Source organism: Cucurbita pepo, chromosome LG02 (assembly GCF_002806865.2).
Source record: "Cucurbita pepo subsp. pepo cultivar mu-cu-16 chromosome LG02, ASM280686v2, whole genome shotgun sequence".
NCBI lineage: Eukaryota > Viridiplantae > Streptophyta > Magnoliopsida > Cucurbitales > Cucurbitaceae > Cucurbita > Cucurbita pepo.
Genome location: NC_036639.1, coordinates 2,737,743 through 2,763,549, shown reverse-complemented (window position 1 = coordinate 2,763,549; position 25,807 = coordinate 2,737,743). Strand labels below are relative to the sequence as shown.

The 25,807-nt window shown below is 37.5% G+C and overlaps 1 protein-coding gene across 4 annotated transcripts; it reads right to left on the bottom strand.

Annotated features, from left to right (window-relative positions):
- Nucleotides 1-56: 56 nt before the first annotated feature.
- On the bottom strand, nucleotides 57-24,596 carry LOC111789239 (BEACH domain-containing protein B). 4 transcript variants are annotated; one of them, XR_002814302.1, is made up of 42 exons: nucleotides 24,313-24,596; nucleotides 23,995-24,214; nucleotides 23,657-23,867; nucleotides 23,309-23,372; nucleotides 22,537-22,768; nucleotides 21,620-21,781; nucleotides 21,270-21,536; nucleotides 20,759-20,981; nucleotides 20,558-20,626; nucleotides 19,844-20,302; nucleotides 19,407-19,731; nucleotides 18,513-18,971; nucleotides 17,944-18,102; nucleotides 17,658-17,807; nucleotides 17,288-17,443; nucleotides 17,060-17,101; nucleotides 16,599-16,943; nucleotides 15,886-16,059; nucleotides 14,806-14,966; nucleotides 14,368-14,683; nucleotides 13,841-14,273; nucleotides 13,420-13,747; nucleotides 13,096-13,284; nucleotides 12,422-12,683; nucleotides 12,155-12,346; nucleotides 11,857-12,075; nucleotides 10,155-10,331; nucleotides 9,685-9,791; nucleotides 9,000-9,452; nucleotides 8,681-8,894; nucleotides 6,927-7,148; nucleotides 6,336-6,812; nucleotides 5,930-6,259; nucleotides 5,398-5,850; nucleotides 5,279-5,325; nucleotides 4,785-4,878; nucleotides 4,410-4,616; nucleotides 3,983-4,108; nucleotides 3,530-3,901; nucleotides 3,207-3,438; nucleotides 842-1,592; nucleotides 57-615 (listed from the first exon to the last, which is right to left on the bottom strand). XR_002814302.1 is itself a non-coding variant. In XM_023669945.1 (41 exons), the coding sequence occupies exons 3-41, from the start codon at nucleotides 23,776-23,778 to the stop codon at nucleotides 895-897; spliced, it is 9,717 nt and encodes a 3,238-aa protein (XP_023525713.1). In that variant the 5' UTR covers nucleotides 23,779-23,867; nucleotides 23,995-24,214; nucleotides 24,313-24,596; the 3' UTR covers nucleotides 838-894. The 4 variants fall into 4 exon arrangements, 1 of the variants encoding a protein (XP_023525713.1); XR_002814304.1 differs by having other exon boundaries at nucleotides 57-560; XR_002814303.1 differs by having other exon boundaries at nucleotides 23,995-24,064.
- Between the last annotated feature and the right edge of the window lie 1,211 nt (nucleotides 24,597-25,807).

The window sequence follows — 25,807 nt, the reverse complement described above, 5'->3', positions numbered from 1 at the left end:
CACAAGTTATCTCATATCAAGAACCTCCAACAGATCCAAAATGCAAGAAAATGATAGAAAAGGAAACGAAATCTAGAGCCATATTAGAAATTGAAACTAAATTTAGAACCGTTGACAAATACAACTTAACTTATCTTATCTCGAGGACGTTTCAATAAACGATTAGCATGACATGGAGCAGCTAAAAGCTAAGTATTACTAAATCAACAAGATGAGTAAAATATACAAATTGATATGAACAGTTTAAATAAAAACTAAACCTATTGAAAAGATGTTCTTAAAGTTCAAGGCCTCAAAGGATGACTGAGGTGCACCAACTGAGAATGGACATTTAGTCTACCGATTATATACAAGTTTCAGCTCCTCCACTGTCTATACATTTCCCCAAGATGAAGATAATCAGATTTGTATAAGAGATGATCAAGTAGAAATCTCATGGTGTAGAGAAAAAATTGCGTCGGGACTATCCTGTGTCGTATTTGAAGCAATATAAGCTCGGATACGTTAAGCTGTTCGAGCTATCAGCAAGAACATCCTTCCAGATCCTCAGACATGGAGTACTTCAAAAAATTGAAACAGATCATAACTCCAAAGTCATGGTTACTGCAAAATGCTCTGCAGAGTTTGCATAAACATTATGGAAGACAAACACGGTGTAAGTTTATTTTCTAATAAATATGGATCGAGACGTTTGTTCATCATAAAACTTTACTTGTTCATCATAAAATTCACTCTGGTTTTGTCTTAAGACTGTTTTTTTTTTGTTTGTTTTTCCTGTTTTTCTGGACAATCTTTAAACTACATAATAAACAGAACAATATTGGTAACTATGAAGACAAACCTGGGGCAATAGAGCAGCATGTCAGAATCCCATATCTACTGAGAGAGGTTCTATCACACAGCAGAAGGTTTAGTTTTGGTATTTCGAGACGGGCTAGCTTTTCGTAGCTGAGGATTCTCGATTGAATATACAAGAAGACTTCCATCTTTTGTTCCAGCAAGGAAGCATTCTTCGGCGGTAACGGTTAGAGACACGATTACTTTTCCAATTCCATTGTACCTACTTATAACCTCGAGCGAGTTCATGGAGCGGACGACTATCTGGCCATGATCACCAGCACAAACCAAAAACTCGCCACATTGGCTGAGTTGGACACAGTTGAGGCGGCCATTGGATTCCGAAGCAGCCAAATGTTTACCATTTATTGAATAGAGATGCAAACTAAGATCATCATCAGCATAAAACACGACTCTGCCATGCCGAGAAGCCACGAGCTTTGACAATCCACAACCAGATGGATGATGCAAAGATCTTATGTATCGTCCCTCACGAAGAGTATGAAAAATGCAAGTCCCGTCTTTTGAACCACTGATAACTATGTCTAGCTCCACGCTAACATATAAGCACGTAATTATGTCGTCATGCCCACAGAGAACATGGAATGGAGTCTCTGCAATGACATTGTCTTTTCGAGGTGACTCGGATTGTGTATTGCGTGCTTTTTTTTCAGAGAACCTACCACGGAGAACATTCCACACCATAACTGTAGTGTCGTAACTTCCCGTAGCAAGAATGCTTCCATCCGATGTCACTGCAACATTGATAATTATCGTATCATCATAGTATTCGAACAAATGTATATTACTGAGGATAGATATGAGACAATTATACATATACACACACATTAAAGTCCTCAAGCTGGAATATATATGTTAATCACGCCCATGTTACAAAGATGATCTATTCAAACTCCATTTTTAGCTTTCGTAAAAATATATCCAAAATGATAATCAATTTCAAATAACGCACTACCCAATGATCCATCGTAGATGAAGACATAACTGACATACAATGCTAACCGAACAAGTTATGTTTGGTCAGGTCACCGTAAGATGAATCAACTTTCTATAGGAGGGAAGCATGATGTCACCTCTCCACCACTCTTGGGCCTTATGACCTAAGTAAGTTACCCCACATGGTGTGGCCGAGTGTTGCAAAGCTAGTGTCTTGGACGTCTTCCTTTGTGAATGGGTTTCCAAGAACAGGTTGGGTGGCATGGGTGAGCCGGCATAGCACCCTGTCCCTTGAGCCGGAGGTTGGTATATAAGGCCGTCCTTCGGCACGGTATGCAAAAATGACTAAGAAGTTGGGAGGTTCGGTTCTCTCCCAGACTAATCCCCGCAACTAGTCTCCCTAGATACCAAATCTTATTCAACTTGTAACCCTAGTAATGAAACTTGAATTGCACCAACTCCTCTCCTATAAGTAGCTGCTAGATAAGGCTTCGAATTGGGGATGGAAAGCCTTGATTTGTGTAGCTTGTTTCGAATTGTGCAGAGGAATAGATTACATAAACTATGTATTTGATTTGTGAATTTGTGAATTTGTGATTAATAAAATCCAATGTATAACCTAGAGGGCGGATTCAAGAAGCCTACGCTTATGTAACTCGTGAACCAAATGCGTACAAAATTTGGAGGCATACTCCTCTTAGATCGAGCCCTAAATATGCCCACATTCGATGCCTCTTACTAATCCTATTGATAATCTCCTTTACCTACGTTATAATTAACCGGTGCAAAACGGTAGATATACCCCTCCTAACAATCCCATCACAAAATAAAGTCATTAGACTTGTCTTGTCTGGAGAATGATTGTAACGGCCCAAGCCCACCGCTAGCAGATATTGTCTTTTTTGGGTTTTCTCTTTCGAGCTTCCCCTCAAGGTTTTTAAAACGCGTTTGCTAGGGAGAGGTTTCCACACCCTTATAAAGTGTATTTCGTTCTCCTCCTCAACCAATGTGGGATATCACAATCCACCCCCCTTCAGGGTCCAGCATCCTCACTAGCACTCGTTCCTTTCTCCAGTCGATGTGGGACCCCCTCCAAATCCACCCCCTTCGGTGCCCAACGTCCTTATTGGCACACCGCCTCGTGTCTACCCCCTTCAGGGAACAGCCTCCTCGCTGGCACATCGCCGAGTGTCTGGCTCTGATACCATTTGTAAAGGCTCAAGCCCACCGCTAGCATACATTGTCCTCTTTGGACTTTCCCTCAAAGTTTTTAAAACGCGTCTACTAGGGAGAGGTTTCCACACCCTTATAAAGGGTGTTTGGTTCTCCTCCCTAACTAATGTGGAATATCACAATGATCTCAGAAGTAAGCCGATAAAATACCATACTTCTAATACATATAATGAAGGTACCTGCTGCACAGCTAACCACATCACTATGCTGTCGGATGCTTTGTAACAACCTGCCATCAGTAAGGGAAATAATATGAAAACTATTATCCCAATTCCCACAAGAAACCAGAAAGTTCTCGGCGGGTGTCGGCATGGTAGCGAAGCATTGTCCTCCAAGTTCAAAATTTTCAGCTAGAGGGCTCCCGATTTTACGAGGAGAAAGAATATCCGAACCCACTCCAAAAAAAGGTTCCTGCAAAACGTTAATAAGTTTGTAAATCACAACAAAATCAATTTTATAGATAACAAGAATTATCGACTTTCATAGACGTTCGAGAACGAACCTGAGACCCAGAGAACGTAAAGTTTCCTCCATACTGTAACTGAGTGGTCAACCACATCTTAACAGTCAGAACTAGCCCTTGGCTCACAAGGACAATATGCGTGTCTAACATACTAATGTGTAATATGGCCGAGGGACGATGAGTGGAACATGAAATAATGGACGTTAAATTAATGGAACCCGGAGCAAAATGTAACGGGTGTGCTATCGGTATTGGTGGCCCTCTTCTTGGATGTTTTTTACGAAAGATCTGGATTGGCGTTTGGCCAAAGTTGGCAATTTGATCTTCAATCGCTGATCGTTGAAAATCGTCTTCCATAGTGCCAAGATCAGCAGCACCTTCATAAGTCAGATAATAAAAGACATTTGCAGCCTGCAATACATCACATTCAAATATTATGGATTATGGGGAAAGGTCTCTACAAGAGATTTAAACTTGATTCTCAGATAATACCTCCACGGCTGGTTTTCCACGCTGCTTATAACCAAAAACAAGATCTATCCAGTGATGTAGATTCGAACTAACATACTCACTTTCAAGTGCTTCCCTGTTTTTACTTATAAATACTTCAGGTGAGCCCTACCAAAAAGATCGAAATGAAGTTTGTTATATAGAACACATCAATAAGGGAGCGACCAAGAACAGATGGCTTAAGCCAATTGAAGATACATGTAATAACCCAAGTCCACCGCTAGTAGATATTGTCCTCTTTGGGCTTTCCCTTCTGGGCTTCCCCTCAACCCCGAAAGGGAAAGCCCAAAGAGGACAATATTTGCTAGCGGTGGATTTGGGCGGTTACAATGCAAAAGCAACTGACTTCACTTTATAACTCGGGAAACACACGAGGATGTTTATCGACAGACAAAAAACAATTACACACCTTGGCCCAAGGAGGGAGGACTACATCACCTAAGGGTTCACCATCTTGTTTAACCCCCAAGTGATAATGATTTGAATTGCAGAGAAACTCTGGCATGTAAAAGAACTCAGGTATCAACTCCTTCACATCACTTGTATTGGACAAGCAATTTCTATATGTCGCCTCGATGCTTTGAAACAGTCGATCTGCGTGATCAAATTTACCCCCCTGCCAAAAAGCAGAAGTGAACGTTTATTTGTCAAACAGAAAATAACTAAATGACTTCACGCAACTCAACCGACCCTTTTCTTTCAAAATTTAATTTCGGGATTTTTGTAATTCGAATCTTTATTATTAACGTCTCGTTTGATCATTATTTAGTTTTTGACAACTTACTTGCAAATTCCGGTGAAGAGAAGTAAATGGCTCCAAGCGTAGAAGATAGTAGAGAACAATTCCCATGCTTGAGTAATGAGATCCATAATAAAAACTGCACATAAATATTAGGACATGAGTAGAACAAATATACGGAACTATGCAACTTTTATCATTAATCTAATTTTGTTTCGTTGAGTCGTGATTTAAGGGAGTGTTCGAGTGTTGATATAATTAAAACCATAACCCATAAGCTTATGTTTTTGGATTCAACGGCGATTTAACATGGTAGCACGTAGGAAGTCCTCGGTTCGATCCCTATAATGTCATTTTCTCCCCAATTAATACTGATTTAACACGGTAGCACGTATTAAAGTGTGTAATGATTAAATGACAAATTTCTTAATTGTGCCATCTCGACAGTTCTCAAAACAGATTCGAGCTAATTTTCGTACCCTTCAAAGAAATTAAATACCAAAACTTGCTTAAGAATATGAAATCAGGAGAGAAATCACCTTGGTATGTCGGGATCACAAAAGTTACGATATCTATCTTCAAATACCTGCAGAGGTAACACATATTATAACGGTAAAAAAATTAGGGACATACGGTGTGAAGTGTCAAATGAACAAACCTCGAAACGTTTCGGATCTAATGCTCCAACAGGCTTTGAAAGATCACGAAAAGTTGACGACTTATTAAAATCAAGAACCTCGGAGGAGTAATCCGCCAAAACCCAGGGAAACACTGGATACTGAGTTAAATCGTTGTAAGATCTTCCAGAAAGAGTATTGAGAATCATTAGATACTCGAAGTTTGTAATATCCCTTCTCTTCCAACTCTCTCGGGCACTTTCTGCCATCTCGAGGGCAACACGTCTATCAACGAAAGAAATAACTCCACTTTGATTTCGACTACTACCTTTAGGAAACAAATAGTCATTTCTACTTGACACGATCAACGTCCCAATATCTTTGGCAGCTTTTGGTGAGTTGAAATTTAAAAAGACTGGTGGAACGGAATCGCTGAAGAAGATCTCTATCGCAGTGTATCTAAGCAAATATCGAGTCCAGTGAACTCCTTTTATCTGGGAAGAAAGAAATATTAGATTTCTGTACAAACAATGCCTGATAAAACGAAACGAAATCTGTGATTTCCCTCCCTACCTTTCCAATGTTCCATCTCCGATGACGTCTGAAATTTTTTAGTGGTCGTTTTAAATTGCCATCGTCATTCATCACGTCCACATCATCAACTACTGTACCCTTTGTGGAATCCAATTGTAAATATAGAGGCCACTTTAGAGACTTCTGCTTTTGATCGAGCTTAGTCAAATCCGAACTTTTAAGAGCTTCGAAGTTCTTAAAGGTGGACGCTCCCCCAGTACCTTCGACCAAAAACTCCCCAAAGAAATGCAAAGCGTTTTTCATTACAGCCAAATATCCAGCTAATTTTCTTTTGGATGTCACAAGTACACATGGAGTTGACGTGAGAACCTGATGCACGAAGCCATTAATAAACGCTACCGAAATATTTTATCTAATTGGGTGCAGTTTAATATGAGTTTCGTACCTCGCTTTCTTCTGTCACCGGAGAAAATAAAGAAGTATCTTTTCTGTCCTGTACAATATCTTTCCATTCACCGACGTCTTTGACTTGCTCTAGGTACTGACCGTCCGAAGAATCCTTGAGATTAGAAGCATTTGGTTCACATGGTTCAACATCATTTTCAATGGGCTCGGAGTTTCCTTCATCAGTTATCTTCATAGCACCTTTCAGCAAAAATCTTTTCATTTGCTCCGGCATGTGCCCGACAATACTAGATTTTTTTACATTTTCAGCGTTATTAATGTCGTCGTTAGGAGAAATTGATGGGGGATGACACAACTTTTCATCAAAATGATAATTCTTTCTTAGTTTGGGTCTTCGTCGCCACATATCTTCCGTCTTGTCGAGCTTCCAATGTGTTGAAGAAATGTTTGGAGAAGAATTAGCAGACCACGGGCCTCGCTCATCAATCAAAGCACGAAACATGTGCATCCACTTTTCCTGCCAATAGAAAAGACTGTGAAGGACTGATGAAACGATCTTCAAGTTGCTATGACACGTAAAACAAATGGGTGATGATAAGTATGAAAACTAAACAATGTAGAGTATACACACTGCGATATTTTGCTGCACTTCCTCATAAGCAAGCTGGAATGCAGCCTTTCTATTGTCGTCTGCAATCAAAATGGAAGTCAGACTACTTTGCATCTCCTCTTCAAAAACCTTCTGGTTGATCGACTCGTTAGATAAGCTTTCTTCCATTCTAAGTCTTAGTTCATGCAACTGCTTCTGATGGTCAATTTTCGACAACTTCATATAGTTTACTTCATCAGCTATCTGCAAAAGAATCGGCGTCGGACAGTTAATAAATAATAAATAAAATATCTTCTCTCACTATATTGTATCTTTCGGCTTTCCCTTTTGGGCTTCTCCTCAAGGTTTTTAAAACGCGTCTACTAGGGAGAGGTTTCCACACCCTTACAAAGAATGTTTCGTTCTCCTCCCCAACCAATGTGGGATCTCACAATCCACCCCCTTCGAAACCCAACGTCCTTACTAGCACTCGTTTCCTTCTTCAATCGATGTGGGACCCCCAAATCCACCCTCATTCGGGGCCCAGGGTCCTTGCTGGCACACCCCCTCGTGTCCACCCCGCTTCAGGGCTCAGCCTCCTCACTGGCACATCGCCTGGTATCTGGCTCTGATACCATTTGTAACAAACTAAGCCTACCGCTAGAAGATATTGTCCTCTTTGGACTTTCCCTTTTGGGCTTCTCCTCGAGGTTTTTAAAACGCGTCTACTAGGGAGAGGTTTCCACACCCTTACAAAGAATGTTTCGTTCTCCTCCCCAACCAATGTGGGATCTCACAATCCACCCCCTTCGAAACCCAACGTCCTTACTAGCACTCGTTTCCTTCTTCAATCGATGTGGGACCCCCAAATCCACCCTCATTCGGGGCCCAGGGTCCTTGCTGGCACACCCCCTCGTGTCCACCCCGCTTCAGGGCTCAGCCTCCTCACTGGCACATCGCCTGGTATCTGGCTCTGATACCATTTGTAACAAACTAAGCCTACCGCTAGAAGATATTGTCCTCTTTGGACTTTCCCTTTTGGGCTTCTCCTCGAGGTTTTTAAAACGCGTCTACTAGGGAGAGGTTTCCACACCCTTACAAAGAATGTTTCATTCTCCTCCCCAACCAATGTGGGATCTCACAATCTACCCCCTTCGAAACCCAACGTCCTTACTGGCACTCGTTTCCTTCTTCAATCGATGTGGGACCCCCAAATCCACCCTCATTCGGGGCCCAGAGTCCTTGCTGGCACACCCACTCGTGTCCACCCCCCTTCGGAGCTTAGCCTCCTCGCTGGCACATCGCCTGGTGTCTGGCTCTGATACCATTTGTAACAGCCCAAGCCCACCGCTAAAAGATATTGTCCTATTTAGGTTTTCCCTTTTGGGCTTCCCCCTCAAGGTTTTTAAAACGCATCCGCTAGGGAAAGGTTTCCACATCCTTGTACAATTNAACACTTTTTCCTTTTCATTAATCAATAAAAAGTTCGTTTCTTGTCCCAAGAAAAAAAGTAAAAATATTGAAATAGAATAATATGAAATCTACAAAAAAAAAAAAAAAAAAAAAAAAAAAAAAAAAAAAAAAAAAAAAAAAAAAAAAANCCATATTCGACATACTCAACAGTCATTTAATTTTCAGTTTGAATACGATGGACATAGCGCTACATCGTCTAAAGAATATCTATAAGTTAGTTATTTAAGAATCACCTCTATCCTAATACCATGTAAATGGTTCAACATATAATAAGCACAAACAATCACAACAAAGCACATGGATCAATATACACAGTAACTTACAGCTGCAGTAACTCGTTCTATTTGTATCAGGTTGTGAATGTACCCAGCCTCTTTAAGAAAAGCACCATTATCCGAAGAATCGTCTGTGCTTATCATACTGTTGGCAAGTATTGATTTGCAACAGCTTACAGTTTCTCGAATCAAATGCGATATGACATGAATGCGAGCATCGGTATTTAACGTTCTGTACTGTGACCTAACAGCAAGCAAAGACCTACGCGCACGACATTAATTTAATTTAGGTTCACAAGCACCAGAAATATCCGAATTGGGTACCTCAGTACGCCATAAGCCTATAATAAAGGGAAAGAAGCATTACCAGATGAACAGCTGCAACCTATTTTTGTTTTGCTCATCATCAGTAACCACAAGAGAAGGTAAAAGTGAAATAATCTGCTGCACACATCGCGACGCTTTTTCTAGAGGAGCCTTGCAAATGTAAAGCATCACAAGTCGAAAAATAATTCTTGGGAACTTCTCCGAGCGCAAAAGCATGGCTTTATCGACAATTTTGTTTGGTTTTCCTCCCAATGCACTGCCTATGCCTCCTGATACAACAACTGCAGCCATCTCTGCAGCAGGAAGGTTGAGTGACTCTACTAAACCACGGGCCCTTTGACCAAATGTAGGACCTCCAGCTGATGATTTCGGCAAAGATTTGTTCGGTCCCTTGCCATTTATCTCACTAATAATAATCCACAATTTATCGTAAAGATGCCACCATTTTTCATCCATCTTGTCCTCTTTAACGTCCATTTGATGTTGCGCATATCTAGAAACGTGATGTAAAGAAACAGTTTATAGGTTATAACAATGTGCTTTCACCAAATAACACATAAAGATAGATGGCAGCAGAATACATGGATATATCAAAATTCATCTGGCCTAAGCATTATTCTTTACTATGTACACAAGACAGAGCAGCAGATTGTGTCAGAGTCGATAAACCTAAGCTTCCAAGATAGAGAGGAGGGGCGGCGAATGGGGAAAGAGATAGTAAGTACCTTGCTGTCTGGTCATCAGAGTCTCCTTGCAAAACATCATGTAAGGCAGAGATGTGAAGCTCCAGTTCCATGGATTCGGGAGAGACATCGAAGACATTCGCTAGAATCTGCACGAAGCTTAAATGAATAAAACCCGACATGGTAAACTGAAGCTCAAAACCCACTTACTTAAGTAGAAAACGTAACCCAACAAATTTAACCATCGGTTGACTGGAACATGCTCCGTCCAGAGACAGGAAGCTTTAAACGGTATGATATTGAATTGAAACGAAATCTTGTAAGCTCAAAATTTGAGTGGTCATTGGACCCATAAGCTCACTAGTTAGGTCAGCATAAATTGAAGCTTTTCAATTTTTTCATTCATAAATCAAAGACATTGTTTCTTGAGAAACTGTTTTACGCCTAGATGGAAAGGAAAAATGTGGACAAAAAAAATATGAGGAAGGCGGGGAATAGAAATGCTAGTGTACCGGTAACTGATGGTCGAGTTCAGCTATAAGCATGTCATCAACAAGCCTTAGAAGGTATAGTGTATTATCTCGACACGGTTGTGTAACAAATATATTCTCCCCAGAAGATAAATCCACTAACATTTGAATCAGATCCTCGTACATATCACGAAGAAAGTATTTAAAGGAGACTTGGCCCTGGGTCGAGATAACAAGATAAACAATCAGTAAGTTAATTGGACATTTTGAAGCACATTGAGGAGAGCAGTAAATTGAGATAATAGTACCGTGAAAAATACTCGACATACACGTATTTTTAAAGGAAATTCATAAGTTTCATTGATAAAATGAAAAATTATACAAAATGTTTCTCAAGCTTCTCACCAAGGAACATATTCAGACCGACCTATAACCTAAAAACTTGGAAGAAAAACTCGAAACCAAACCCAAAGACAAGTAGAGAATGTAATGAGAGAAATGAAAATCTCCTGTCCCTCGGATTCTAGCCTTCATCCGCTGCTGTTTTCAGTTTCCAGTTAACCTTGGTTATCATCAATCCTTCGGTTCCGAAGGTATTTTCTACCTCCGAATAGTTTTGGTCGTTACATTTCTACTTTTTTGTCTCAACTTTGGGTTTTGAGTGGGTTCATCATGGAAGTTACGAGTCGTTGTATTAGGAACACATGTTGAGATTGTATGAGTGGAATCATCTTAGAATTCCATTTGTAACCCTGATAAGCTTGTTGATTTCTGTTTTGTGTCAATCTGATTCTCATCAACCTGGATTCAACGAGATGACAAGTTCATCATCTTCGAATGATTTCACTTTGTCAATAATTCTCTCGTATCTTTCTTTGACAAAAGGCGTTTTTGTTCCTTCCTCCGCGAATCCAGCAAACAGATGCCTTATTACCCAAAAGTATCTCAAAAGCGGGGAGGTTGATTTAAGGGTCAGTTTCCCAAAAGTTTCTCCTTATGCATCCATTCGCCCTCCAATGGTCGGATTAGTAGTCTCGTGGGTGGTTTCCTTTATTTAGAAGACCGTTATAAGACAGAAGGATGGAAGAATGGGATTCCTATATGTTTGTGTTGAGTCCTAAAGGTCTTGATCTTCTAGATGTTCAGAGGTGAAAGGTCGATAGGAGCGGATTTTGTCATTGTTAAACCTATTTGTGCCACAATTACATAGGGAATCAAGTGCTCTCCCTACTAAAAGTTTGTTAGAAGCCGAAGGTCCCAAAGAATTGTGTGATCTTTTTTATCCTTCAAGTTAGGTGGTAAAGCACGAGGGATAAAATCTAGAAGAAAACCCCTTTTTAGCGCCCAACCCCAACTAGTGATGAGCTTGTAGCAAAATGATCATCTACTTTGTTGACCAGCCAGAGAGCCTTTTTATGACTTCATGATTGGTTTACATCCTAATTGCTCCTTGTGGCAACTCCAAAAAGTGATTCCAATATTAAAAAATAAAAAATAAAATAAAAAAGAGGATAAAAATCCATTAAACGAAGTACATTATTACGATGAATTTTGCGAGATCAGGCTATCAAACATTATTTTCTCATTCCGCTTTATCTTACAAAAACAAATTCTAAGAACCAAGATGTTTTGGTATAGCCAAATTATCATCAAAGTATACCAATAATTGCAATTTAAAGGATGTAGAACAAGAATTAGTGACCACAAAATACATCATAAAAAGTTGCAAAAGAATTCAACATACTTTCTCAGACTGCATAATTAAGAAGATTGTTGTTTCTTCTAATTGTTGCCAGCCACCCTTCACGGTCGATATGTAATGCAAAAGAACAACACAAAATAGTTTCCTTATACTGCGCTGCTCATTTATTTTATTGTCAACTCGACCGACCGACTCAACTCTGTATTGCTGCAAAGCATCAAGCTTTACAGAGGCTGTCAACAAAGCATTCCACCCATATTCCTACAACAACAATTTAGTATATAATACGACGAAAGGTCAATTTCAATAGTTTTGACATTAATAGGTTAGCTGATAGTACCATAAACGCTTCAATATTTGAAGGATTTGTGTCGAGAAGATCAAGAAGATCTGTGATTATTTTTAGTCTTGCAGAAATTTCCTCACAGCTACATAGAAACTTGAAAATAAGAACTAAACTCTGTGGAACAGCAAACTGAGATCCAGGAGATTTGTTCTTTTGTACATCAGACTGATTTTGTTTCTGCAATACCTGTAAGTCGATGAAACGTTTATAATAATCTTCGAATGCAACAAACAAATTCAAATAAATATTTCCCATGGTCACCTGTTTGGGACTTGCGCCCCCTAGAAGAACATCGAACAATGCAGCACATAAATTGTCTGTCGGTGGAAACCGAAACAACCTATCAGAAATAGCTGAGAATAGCGGTTGCATCCTTGAACTAGTTTTCTTATGGCTATCAGAAATTGGTTTAGGTTTTCCACTTGGGAGATTGAAGAATCTTAATCCTTTCTTCTCAGAAGGAAGATCAACCAAAAGTCTACCAAGGAAATGCAAACTAAGCAATCTGATAGGTTCGAATTCCCTACAAAACAAACATATGAGAAAATGAGTTTCGCCTTCTATGTTACAAAGGTCTCACCATATGATAATCATGATACTATGAATTGCTTAAAATAGAGTTCAAGACTTTATTGACTACCTAAGCTAACCAATATTAACTCATAGTAATTGATTGGCAGGTAGTTTACACCGAATTAAATGACTCAAGTAAACCCGCGCAGTAACTAATATTAACTCATAGTAACTAAGAGAAAAATAAACATAAGCCTGCACCAGTTAGGTTCGGTTTTCTAATATTTTCTTCTCTTTTCGCTCACTCTTCCTAGAGTTTGTATCCTTTTATTATTTTTGTTCTTTTCAGCAAATCATGTCAAAAAAACATGCAACTCAAAAATAGAATATGGCTATTGAATTTAATATTGGAGCAATAATACCTCTGAAGAAGATTGATAAAAACGGGACAACCACCAATGAAACTAACTTGCTCGTGGAAAGAAGCAAGAACTGTCTTTTGAGATATAGCTCGAATTACCATATGCAAAACATCCTCGATGCACGTCACATCCTGACTTCTTTCGAAAAAAGCAATAAGAGCTTTTATATCAATTGCTACAATATTTTGCCTGCAAAGAACAGTAATATGATGTGTAAAGAGGTTACATAATCTTTCATGAGAACATATCATTGAAAGAATAAAGAGAACTTGATGCAAAAAATTTAAGAAAAAAACGCAGCAGTCTTAAAGTAAGGCGTTATACCGAATGCTCATTTCCCCAAGGCTTAGTAAAAGAAGACGAATTTTCCGTATTTCATCCCTAGTAGGCCCAAGAACTCCACCAGGTGGATGCAGAGAAGTCTTGCTTCCAGAAGCAAATTTTAATTTAGCTTTGTCACAGTAAAACTTACGAATCATATTTAGAATAAGTGGGAGGCGGCAAAGATTCTTGAGTAGCCTGGGCTCGTTATCGAACTGCTGAATGAGAAACAAGTATAATTCACGCTGCACCTCGTAAGGCGAGTAGATCCAGATTGAGAGATTAAGAAATATGCTAGATAAAGCATCTTGAATGAGCAGCTCAGAAAAGCCTAAACAAATATACAAAAGAAGACAAATAGTCATGTAGGTACCAATAGAAGAATCTGTTAAAATAAGAACTAAGAACCAAATCAATTGAATACCGCAGTTCGCAATGACGTTGAAAAGATGTTTTAAAGCTGCAAGAGTTTCCATATTAAGCTGCTGCGGATTAACCGATTGCAGCAAAAATCCCAGAATGGAGAAACCAGAAAGGAGATGCATCTGATGTTGACTCGGTAAGTTCTCGTCAAGGACGCAAGCAATAAGTTCAATAACTTCAGCTGTTAGACACTCCTTTGTACCAGCTATATTTACATTCTGACAAAACTGACCATTATTTTCACTTTCGTATCTGTCAGACTGAGAAATTAGAGGAAAAAGTACAGTGACGCCTCCAACACAGTAGAGAATCCGCTGTAGTAAGCGTCTTGAACATAATTCTGTGCCAACCATAGCAATAGCTTCGAAATAATTCTTTTCCGAAATTTGATCTAATGTTAGAGCAACATTAAATAATGATTTTCCACTGCTTGCCTGAAAGGGTAAAACCAAAGCATTAGGACACTAAACAGGGTGTGAGACACTGGTCGGAGTAGATAATTATATCTCCGTAAGAAAGAAGAGAAACCTGTGCGTTAAGGCCGAAGATAATTTTCGATGCCAAACTCTCTTTAGCATAAAGAATTCCTCTAGGCAATGGATTTTCAGAGAAAGTAGCAATGTCATTGTCAAGAAATGAATACATATAGCTCGGTCCAAGCGAATGAATACCCTGCACTTGCTCAGAAGAAATAGCATCACTAAATAAATAAACAGGACCTATCTGACCAAGAAAAGGAAATGCAGCTTCAACAGAGTCCTTTGTGTCAACTTCTTCACTCAAAGACGCACTGAATTTTGCTCCAACCGTGCAATTTGTTAGTGCTTCGTTAACTTTAGCGTATCTGACATAGGAAATCATTATAATCAGTCGACCTTCTCCGTGGAGAACAAGGACAAATGATAAAATATCTTCCAAAATTAGAAGAAAATGTGAAACAATATGTACAAGAATTAATGCCTGAACCTGCATCTCTCAGAAGAAACAAGATCACCATCCACATAACACCTCAATAAGCTACCCCCAGAGAATGCTCTTCCAATACTATGGGTTATACAAAGAAAATGCCACTTCTTTCTGACTATATTAACATGTAACCGGACGCTCTGTCTCTTCAGATTGATAGACTGAAAAGGGAAGGGAATATTATTAGTCAACTACACCAGGAACATCATTAAAAGAACAGGCAAAAAAATTTACTTTCTTTAATCTAAAATATATACACGTATATATATATATATTAGGTGCTATTTTTTCCCTTAATGATATTAACTTCAATTTTTTATCACATGAAGTCAGTATTTCGTGCAAACTTGCAAGCTTTTGGTCTAGTGGTAATATATTGAAGAGTAGTTAGTGTAATTTAGGACCTATTACTTGACTCCGCTCTTTGACGATAAGTTGTGTTTTCAAAGCAATAAGTAGTTTTTCCCTAAGAAGAAACGAGATCTTTCACTTGGTATAATGAAATGAAACAATAGTTTAAATGGAGTGACTACGAAGAGAAAAAAGAGAGAACAACAAACAAACTACAGCATGTGAAAGCACCTAGTCAGTCCCTCGAGTGAGTTAGGGAGAAAAGGGAAAAAGTAGATTATGAGATCCCACATCGGTTGGGGAGGAGAACGAAACATTCTTTATAAGGGTGTGGAAACCTCTCCCTAGCAGACGCGTTTTAAAAACATTGAGGGGAAGCCTGAAAGGGAAAGCCCAAAGAGGACAATATCTGCTAACGGTGGGCTTAGGTAGGCAAATATTGGGTAAAGGATTATAGGAAAGAAGTAATTCTCCCAAGTGCTCGGTTAAGCCTTTTTCAAGTTTTGGTTTCTAACATACTGATAAAGTTGTAGAAACTAAACCCAAAATAAAAAAGTTTAGCTCACACAAAATATTCCACGAAATAGCCGAAAAAACAGCATATAGAAGATTTCTCCACTTGTCCATGATAGGGAGATTTAAGCACGGAAGAAATAAATATAAAGATGAGTCTAATACAAATAAATAATTAAAGATATTGAAAGATAATTTTCAAAACATATGAGGAACCTCGTAAATAAGCTTGTCCTTTGCAAGCACGGCCGAGCAGCCTCTTCCATTTTCTGTAAGGAAGCTGAAAAGACCCATTGTTCCATGTACTGGGAAGTTCTCTACCCGAAGCCAGCATGAAAAAGAAAAGCCTTTATTGAGAGGCCACTGAACAGGTGTTTTAATTAAGATCCCCTACATATGAAGAAAAATCGAAGTCAAAAAGCTTTAAGAATAGATATAACTTTAGAAAGGCCATCAACTTCGAATGTAAGATAAATTGTAAAGATAAAGCTTCTTCGGGAACGAACGACCATAGAGATGCAAAATAATCATACACTTCAAATATTCACTTGAATCATTAATTAGTTGGAAAATAAACAGCATTAAACTGCTTATTCTGAACATTCAATAATGCTAATATTAAGAGTCCGTGTTTTGGGTTTCATTAAACGATATCCAAAGAAGAGGCGTGTTTCAAATAAATTAAATGGTTAAGTCATTCTAATTTAACTACCTAAGTGCACACTTCCAAAGTTGGTACATTGATACGATTTCAAGAATCACCAGAAAACAGACCCAATCTGCGGCAAGTTTGCGACATACTTTTTCAATGATGTTACACTCGGACAACGTGATTATAATCAATGCGTTCTAAAATATTTCGAAAGAAATCTTCTCTAAAGTTCAACATGATCCAAAATAGTTCTATAGCAACAGTGTTAAGGGCTTACAGAGTTGTTCCCGCTCATATCAAAAAAAGCGGTCGGTCCCTTCTCAGATAGCATTGATAAAATACTGGCCATCAACAACGAGCAATATCGTTTCTGTCTCCCAACTTTCTCACTCCTTAACAAAGCAAAGATTTTGCGGATATCCTTCCCGGACACACTATGACCACCTATCACTTGAACTAACTGAGCAATTTTCACAATGATGCCATCATTGTTATCTTGACCAAACCAATCGAGAAGAAAATTCAGCATTCCTGCTCTCACACAAGAAGCTCGATTGGATATAGAATCCCGAAGAAGCTGTTGGAATATATTAAGCCCTTGATGCTGCAATGGCTCACTGCTCTGCCCAATTAAATGCCAAGTAAATTAAAAGAATTTAAAAGAAAAAAAATGGAACACAACATAGAAATGAAATATCCAGAAAGAATATCAAGCTACAAGAGAAATGAATTTCTAACCTTCTGCAGAACACTCAGATAAAGAATGATCACATCTTCATTCTGCATCAAAATGGTGGTAAAGAGAATATTATATTTTAGTAGTTGCACGCATACGAAGGCACAGCCACGTAAATTAGAAACTTATAAACTATCATACTGAAGAAATGAAAGGTAGAGGGATATTAAAGGTCGGACGATGATTGGACAACAAAGAGCTCAAGAAGAACGCCCGCATTATCAAGTCACCTGTATAATAGGGCACAACTTTGAGTCAAAAGTTCCATCAACAAGCATATCGAGTAGAACACCTAAGAGTGCACCACTTGGATGGCATTGACAGAAGTCCAAGAGCAAAGTTTGCATTGTCTGGTAACCTTTGCCAGCCAAAGCTCTAAATGAAGCCTGTACAAGTACATCAATAAACATTAAGCAGATAAAAAGAAACATTAGACTTGTGCTGACAAGTATACTCAAGATATATGTATAAGAAACATTAAGCAGACAATAAAGCTCATATGGAACAATAGTGAATAAAGATGTCGTTATTTTTCAGCACATTAGCATACGACGATACCAAAACATTAATTAGACGCCCATAGACAAATTTTAGAAGTACCTTTGAGACTTCATTTTTAGCCAGCAGACAAGTAAGAGTTTGAAGGACGTTCAAAGCCAACTTTTCTCCAATTTCCTTGTCGACATTACCGTTCAACAAAGAGACGATATGCAAAAAACACTCTCCATCACGAAACAGAGCTTGGTAGTACTGAAGGAAAACAAATTACAACACTTAGAATACCAAAAGAGTGTACAAGCCAACAAGAAAAGAAAGTTAACATGTGTTTTGAGATAGTTCTTAGTATGCAGGAATTAAGAAAATTACAGCACGTAGATATATATACCTGAGGATCATTCAGAACCATCTCCCTGATTCCAACCAATAGATCAATAGAGAGTTCTGTTGAACTTTTCTCCCGCTCTTTAATTTGAGCAAACGTTTCGAGATATTTAGTACAAATATACAGTTTTGCCTTATGATCTTCCTCAGAAATTGCTTTTATCTGAATGACAGTTCAACCGAAAGTAAATGAAAAGGAAGGTTAATACAAGCAAAGTAAGCTTTCCAGTGCAGCATTTAAAGAAAACCACCCCAATGAAATTCTTTTTCGTTCTTTTTTGTTAATTTTGAACAAAATACGGGGACTCGGTGGATGTCTTAACACGCACAGCCTCTTGATGATTAACAATGATTGGAAGGCTCTCATTATCAGTTTTTGGGAGGAGGGCCCCTGCCCCTGCCCCCGCCCCCGCCCATTACGCTGTACTTGTTCTTTTTGGAATCAAAATCTTTTGATCTCTCTAATAAAATAAAATAAAAAATAAAGAAGAGATACAACTTCTTAACTCATTCTCGAAGGAAACCCGAAAAGATACAGAACTTAGCTAGAACAAATCAGTAATATCACATTACCTTTATGAGCACAAGTGTGTGCTTAAGTACACGGCTTCTCAAACTTTCTTCCCAAAATAATTCGAACAGACAGTCAATTGATGTTGGATTAAGCAGAACCAACTTTTGCGCATCATCTCCTTTTGAGGAAAATTCTGTGAAAAGTTCCATGATGGTTTCCAAGCATGTAAGACAACTTTGAGCTGTCTCACGTGAATCGTGTCCCTGATTACTTCGAGGTTGAATACCTTCGACAAAATTAATATCGGATGAAATAGCATTTCCAGATCTTCTATGTTCCTGGGCTTGAACACACGCAACTTTAAGCAACCGAGGAATGGCATTCAATGTCTTGAATGAAGCAACAGTTCTCTCGGGTGAAATTTGTAATATGCGGAGGAGGCTCTTAGAGAGAGCAACGGCAACCTCGGAATTACAAGCAGACTGTTCGAGGGTGTCTAACAAAGCGGATAATTCAGGCTGCCAATTACAAAGTTTTGAGTTATAAAATGAATCAAAGCCAGAAGCTGAATATTTATAAATAACAGAACATAATGCAACAAATATTACAAGGCTAACTAATCATATGGTCTAATATTTAACATGATATTATGGCAGGAGATCTTGTATTCAAATCCCTATAATATCATTTTCCCTCCAATTGATTCCACTTGTTGGGCCTTCTATTAATTTTCAAGCCGGGAAATATTAGAATACCTATATAATTAAATTTAACACAATTCATCCGCTTAAGCTTTTGGGTTAAGTGATGATTTAACATTATACGTAATTCTAATTAAATAACCTGAGAAATCTGGACCAACATTCCAGTTGAGCAAGAAATATTATTTGTTACGTCATAATAAAAGAATCAAGTATAGTCGGTGCGGTATCAGGAAATAATAAATAACTTACTAAATTATGTGCACTTCCACAAGAAGTTGCAGCAAACTCTACAAATGAAATGACTTCAATTTGAATCAAATCGACCCCGTCAACCTTTGGTGGACAGTTTGAGCTAGTAGCATAATATGTTTCAGGTTTCTCCAAGAAATCATCATTATTTGTCCAAGATTCTAGGGTAAACTCCTCAAAAGCAGGTCCAAAATAGAAAAAGTTCTCAGAGAAGAAAAGATCCCATATCCCCTCTTCTCGAAAAATTTCAAGAGACACCGGAGAAGAAACAAGGAACTTTCTAAATGCAGCAAGGACGGAGTGTTGCAAAGCATTGGCAAGGATCCTACAAAACGAGTTAAACTAGCAGTTGAGGGAAAATGGTAGACTTGAGAATTTTAAAAAAAAAAAACATAATAGTTATAGGAAAGACGGATTGAGTCGACCAAGAAATAGACCTCAAGTGGGCAGGCAAATCGTTTTGATTAGAGCAAGCCTTAATGCAGGGAAACACGGCTACAAGTACCCTCATGACCCATTTGATTGAAAGATCGCCGTAGACCAATGAAACAGGTGTCATGATTCGAATCGAAGATGCTTGAGGATGATGAGGTTTAACATCATCTGGAGCAAGAAGAAAAGAACAAAGTACTCTGCATAACTTCACAACATATTCATTCCAAGATTGAATATGAGTGAGATTGGCTAAAGGTAAAACAGAACATTCTCCTGATTGTGCTGCAACATTGTATTTACAGTCAAGACTAGGCCATCTAAAATCTTGCTGTCCAGATAACTCCCCAATCTGCAGTTTGTATTCTTCTTGAAGCGTGAACGCTGGAGAACAGAAGCTATTTGCAAATTTATGGATTCTCCCATTTTCACACAAAAATTGCATGTTGTTTAAATTCCCAAAGCTGGATGCAGTTAAGGACGCCAATCACGTATTAACTTCTGGATGAAATTGAGAGCAAAAAGGTATCATAAAACCCAAGCTATACAACAGTAGAGAAGCTGCTAAAATACAACAATCCATGTACTTTACAAGTAAAAAACAATGAACATATTCATGCATCAACTTCCAAATCGCACGGGGCACAGGATATTCATGAAAGTACCAGAAAATCAGTAGAGAACAATAGAATAAGAAACGGAAAAAGAAAAAAGGATACACGGCCTCTCTAAGGACTGCCAGTGAAAGAACATGCAGCTGCAAAATGTTAAGGAAGCTGCTCTCGTCTCTGAAAAATATTTTAGAAAGAATGTTAGCAGTCAAAAGAAATAAAGACATTGATATATAACTCCGAGACTCCTCTCACAGACAGCATCCAACACGTAAAAAATCGAAATAAATTAGAGTGAAGGGTGTACACCTTTTCTGGTCAGAACCAGCCAGGTCCTTCGGAGCTAAAACGATTTTGGATGGAAATCCAAGGCCATCTAACAAGACTTCAAGTCCACCAATGCTTTTAAAATGATTTTGACCCCGTGGGTTCTCGGATAATGCAGAATAGAGAATTTTTATAGCCAAACATTGGAGCTCCACGTCGATATTTTGTTCTTTGATATTCAGCCTTCTAGTAACGCGTAACAACTCTGGTAAAAAAAAAAAAAAAAAAAAAAAAAAAAAAAAAAAAAAAAAAAAAAAAAAAAAAANATAATAAATACTGAGGATCTACAAGAAAAGCAATATAAATTTTGTGGATGAAAAAATTTAGTAATAATAATGGTTTACAAAAGACTGAGAAAAAAAAAACATTTAATGATGGCGTAGTGAAAATTAGATTACAAGTTTCTTCTACATGACCCCATTTCAATGGATATTATTGTACTTATCACTTAGTTCTGATGACAAGTTTGGTTACTCAAACTGGCATACCTTACCTACTAACCAATTAATTCCACCAGCTTCCATCACTGACACAACCGCCTTCTGACGCCACATTAATCTCTCTTCACAAGACGGTATATTCATGCTTAGAGAATGATCCTCCGCACATAGAAGTGAATCTATATCGATAAAGGAGTGTACTATCGACACCACATTTATTAACACGTGTTGTAGGAGTCTGGTATTTTCCACAACAATATTAGATAGACCTTCATCGCCTGAAACTTCGCCCGCTATTGTCTTAAGTTGGATAACAGCCCCTGAAATTGAGGAAATCAGACTGCAAGCTAAAAGTAGAGAAAATATTGGCAGCGATAGTTATACACGGAAGCAATGAGACCACCTTTCATCAATGCTGTGAGCTTCTGAATCCCACTATGGTACCCAAAAATTTTACAGTTGTGCATCGAACGCATAACTATTGCCAGGGCATCCAAGATCAGAAACCCTTCTGAAGTTAAATTTAATCCAGTTGATGCTCCAAGTACATCCGCTGTTGACCTCCCTGAGTCGAAAGTTCAGTGCAATTGATAAAGTCAGCTAAAAAGGGAAGGTCGACAACGTCAATGCCTTAAGAAGTCTGTCGTCGCCTACCCTCACAACTCGACATCAAAGACCCAAAACAAGATTACGAGTCGTGAAAAATAATTCTCTTTCGTATAATTCATTCTCAAAGACAGATATTTCTCTCCTCTAGTGTACATTGTCTTATATAACTAAAACAGCATTGGGGTGAAAGTGAACGGTGTAAACTGATGAAGCTTGAAAATAATTAAGATCCGCTCAAAAAGTTGCACAAAGGCTGGCATTTATACTACCACGAGGCATTCAACCAACAGCCAAGCTAAAATAAAACCGTTCAATGCCCTAACTAACCTCCTCAAACAAGCTTCGAACTTCCCTAACAAATTACCCCCGCCGACTACGTTTTCAAAATAAGTAACATAGGGCCAATCGGCCAAACATGAGAAAACCAGAGAATTCTAACAAGTAGCCTTCCATAAACAAAAGCCCAAAAATCGACCAAACCAACGAAATACTGCTTTGCATAATTAGCGATGACCATATATAATGCAGAAAGGAGTTCACGTTGATGACCATTTTATTCACTAAAGTGCATCTCAGATGCACTCTCAAACGTAGCAGAAATCGTTCAACTTATTTTCAAAAAGTAAATAACCAATTCATCAGGAAAAATAAAAGATAAAATAAAGAAATACCAAAAGCATCCTCAAAAGTGGTGGAGATAAATCAACTTACATTCAACGACAACAGAAGTCAATTGCTTGACCTCTTCGGTTAATTTTAAGATGATTTCGGAAGGATGTCCACTAGAGCAGCCGACAACAGTATGATCCGAAGTAGACGAGTTCGTAGTTTGAACAGAAGTTGAGGCATCCTTTGGGAGCCAGCCAGCATTTATTGGTTTCCAGTTCTTGTATACAACAATAAATTGCTTCAAGAAAACATAAAACATCCTTCTTCTTTCCCCCTAAAGATTAAGAATATTGCACGGTAAGAATAAATTTGAGAGGACCGAAGACCGAAACAGAGATACGAATACAAATCCAGATTTAATAAGTTTATAAAAAAACTACCTTTTTTGTTAAATTATAACATTTTGTCCCTAGACAATAATCCATTATCAATAAAACTTGGAAATACACATAAAAAACACATACATACATACACGCACGCGCGCACACACATACAGATATATACATACATACATACATACATTTATATATATATATATATATATATATATATATATATATATATATATNGTAGTATCTTACAAGACAAACTATAGTTAAACCTTTTCTCGCCACAATACTTTGTTTCGAATTTGTGCTTATTCCAATAGTTCAGTACATAATATGCAGTAAACTATATCAATTAGATCCCGTAAAAAGAAATTGTCACATTAAACATAATATTATTGCTTTCCCAACGAAGACACTTCGAAAAAACTTCCAAGCATTCTTCATGATTACAAAGAAAAAAGAAGTTCAGAAGGTCAGAATCATACCTTATCAACCGCTTTCTCATATCTAACCCAAAGTTCATTCAGAATCGCCTCGTCGCCAACTTCACTGCAAATATAAAGCAGCCGCCACACGAGGAAAGAAAATGAGAATAGTGAAAAGTGATATAAAGATAATACAGCAGCACAAGAATTGGACATGAAGTGTTTTGTTTCCCAAAATAAAGAATGCATACTCCTTGGCCATTAGATGAACTACAAACTCCATGTTCAAAATTTCCAATTAAAATTTAAATATGATCATCCAATTTAAAATAATAAATAAATAAAAACAAAAAAAAAAACAAAACTCTTGACTAAGCCCTCTGGAAATCATAAGGAGGGTGCAAATACCTGAATCGTATTTTTGGACTCGGAGGGTATGGACTGTTAGCGTGTGACCCTGTACCGGACACTCCGATATGGCCACTGGATGTCCTCCGAATCAAGTCAGCTACGCCCTTAACTATGTTCATGCTTCCTACAAGAACTCCAAGAACTTCAAGTTGCCATTACTTGACAATACGATGATCCAGAATCAGGCGGTCCTTTGAATCCATTGCTTCTGCATAGACCAGCTTTTTTCTATTAAACGAACTCAATAATTCACATCACTCGATGCTGATGAAACGGAAAGTGCAATTTATAGCCATGACAAGCGTGCAAATTTCCAAGAAACGAGCTTAATTTACCTGGATTAAGCGAGCTCCGGTGTAATCCATAATTATGTACATGACATCTATTTCACTGATCATTGTTTCTCTGCAAATGGCCAATAAACGAGCAACATACAAAACAAATCAGCTTGTAAATTCACGTTTCATCCAAGACGCAAACAAAATCACTGGATGAATTCTCCAATTCCAAACAACGCTTTGTATATCTCAACGATAAAATGCTATGTAGGAAAAACTGCGAAGACGAACAGATGAAATTCAGAATGTTAGCGAAATGATTGAGCTTCAGTTCAAGCTAATCGTGAAAGTTTATAAAATTCTAACGACGCCTACCTCGTCGGATCGCGCAGCTCAAATTCGACGAAGGAATCCGGTGGTTTTGGATGCAGGACGAGGGATCTCAACTGGAGCTTCTTCGATGGCGACGGCGGATGAAGGGAACCAAAAGCGGTGCATTGAGGTCATAAACCCGGCGGAAATCTCAATTAATTTCAGGATTGCGCTGGGAAAATCGGTTAATCCAGTTTCATGGAAGCGGTCAAACCTGCGTCTGAAATTAAGACCGTCGAGGTTTCGCTACGCTATGCTATGCTTTGCGAATTGCGATGGGACGCAAATCATTTCTAAAGATTTTCCTCTTTCTTTTTTGTGCCTTTCTTTCTTTATTTCTTTATTCTTTTTTTTCTCTTTTTTTTTTTTTAATAATTAAAAATCACATTTTAATTCTCCACTTATAATATATTTACCCAAACTTTCATCATATAATTGCAATTTGATATTAATTTTATTTGTACATATATTTTAAATTTTGTAACAATTAATTAAAAAATCATCAAAATTAAAAATACATGTGAATCAATTCAATTGTATTTTCTCCCTTATTTTATTTTTTATTTTATTTTGAAAGTGAAATTTGTGTTATTATCACGTATATTAAAAATTAAAAAAATAACGACAACGATGGATTATATATACTTATTTATTATTTTTTTATGTAACTCGAGAAATATATACATATTGTTTTGTTACGTGAGAGAAAAAATATATTTTTCATATTTATTTTTGAAAAAAAAAGTTTATTTATCATCACTTATTTATATTGAAAAATAAAAAAAATAAAAACAATAATAATAACGTTAAAATGTTTTAATGAAATTTGAACACGTGATAAGTGTGGGTATATATATTAAGCCCGAAAAAATCGGTTCATTTGGGCCGGTGTTACTGGTGGGAGCCCAACTCGTCGGAATAGGGGATTGTCGGTGGAATGTGGGCCGGTCTTATGGCGGTTAACAGCCTTTTATTTTTCCTTCCCACTTTTTAAATGACGTGAATAATATTTTTTGCTATTTTTAAGCAGTATTTTCGAGAAAATTTACGGTAATTTTTAATTTTACAGCATAAATTAACATTAAGCTCATAAATTTTGTACTTCAATATTCGACTTCTTTTTTACCAAGTGTTTTAAGTACAGTCATTTCTAAAATAAAATTACATTTTTACCCTTTGAAACTAAAATACATTTTTTATTATTGAGTTATGAGTATAGTTTCATGTCTAAATGTCAAAATATTACGTTTTTATCCTTTAAATTTGAATGCAATTTTCATGGTTCATTTATTTTAAATATTACATTTATATCTTTTATTTTTTTATATATATATTCAAAATTTGAGGACTAAATAAATATTTTTCATGATAGATAATTTATTTTAGATGAACTTAAATAATTAATATTTAAATTTACCAAAAACTCCTTGAGATAGGGTAAATATATATATATATATATATATATATATATATATATATATATATATATATATATATA

Coding starts and splice junctions, on each gene's coding strand:
- LOC111789239 (XM_023669945.1), bottom strand. CDS start 23,778: ATGAACATAGTTAAGGGCGTAGCTGACTTGATTCGGAGGACATCCAGT. Junction 22,769..23,308: donor ATGAGAAAGCGGTTGATAAG/GTATGATTCTGA, acceptor CTTAATCTTTAG/GGGGAAAGAAGAAGGATGTT. Junction 4,617..4,784: donor CTCTTCACCGGAATTTGCAA/GTAAGTTGTCAA, acceptor GCTTTTTGGCAG/GGGGGTAAATTTGATCACGC.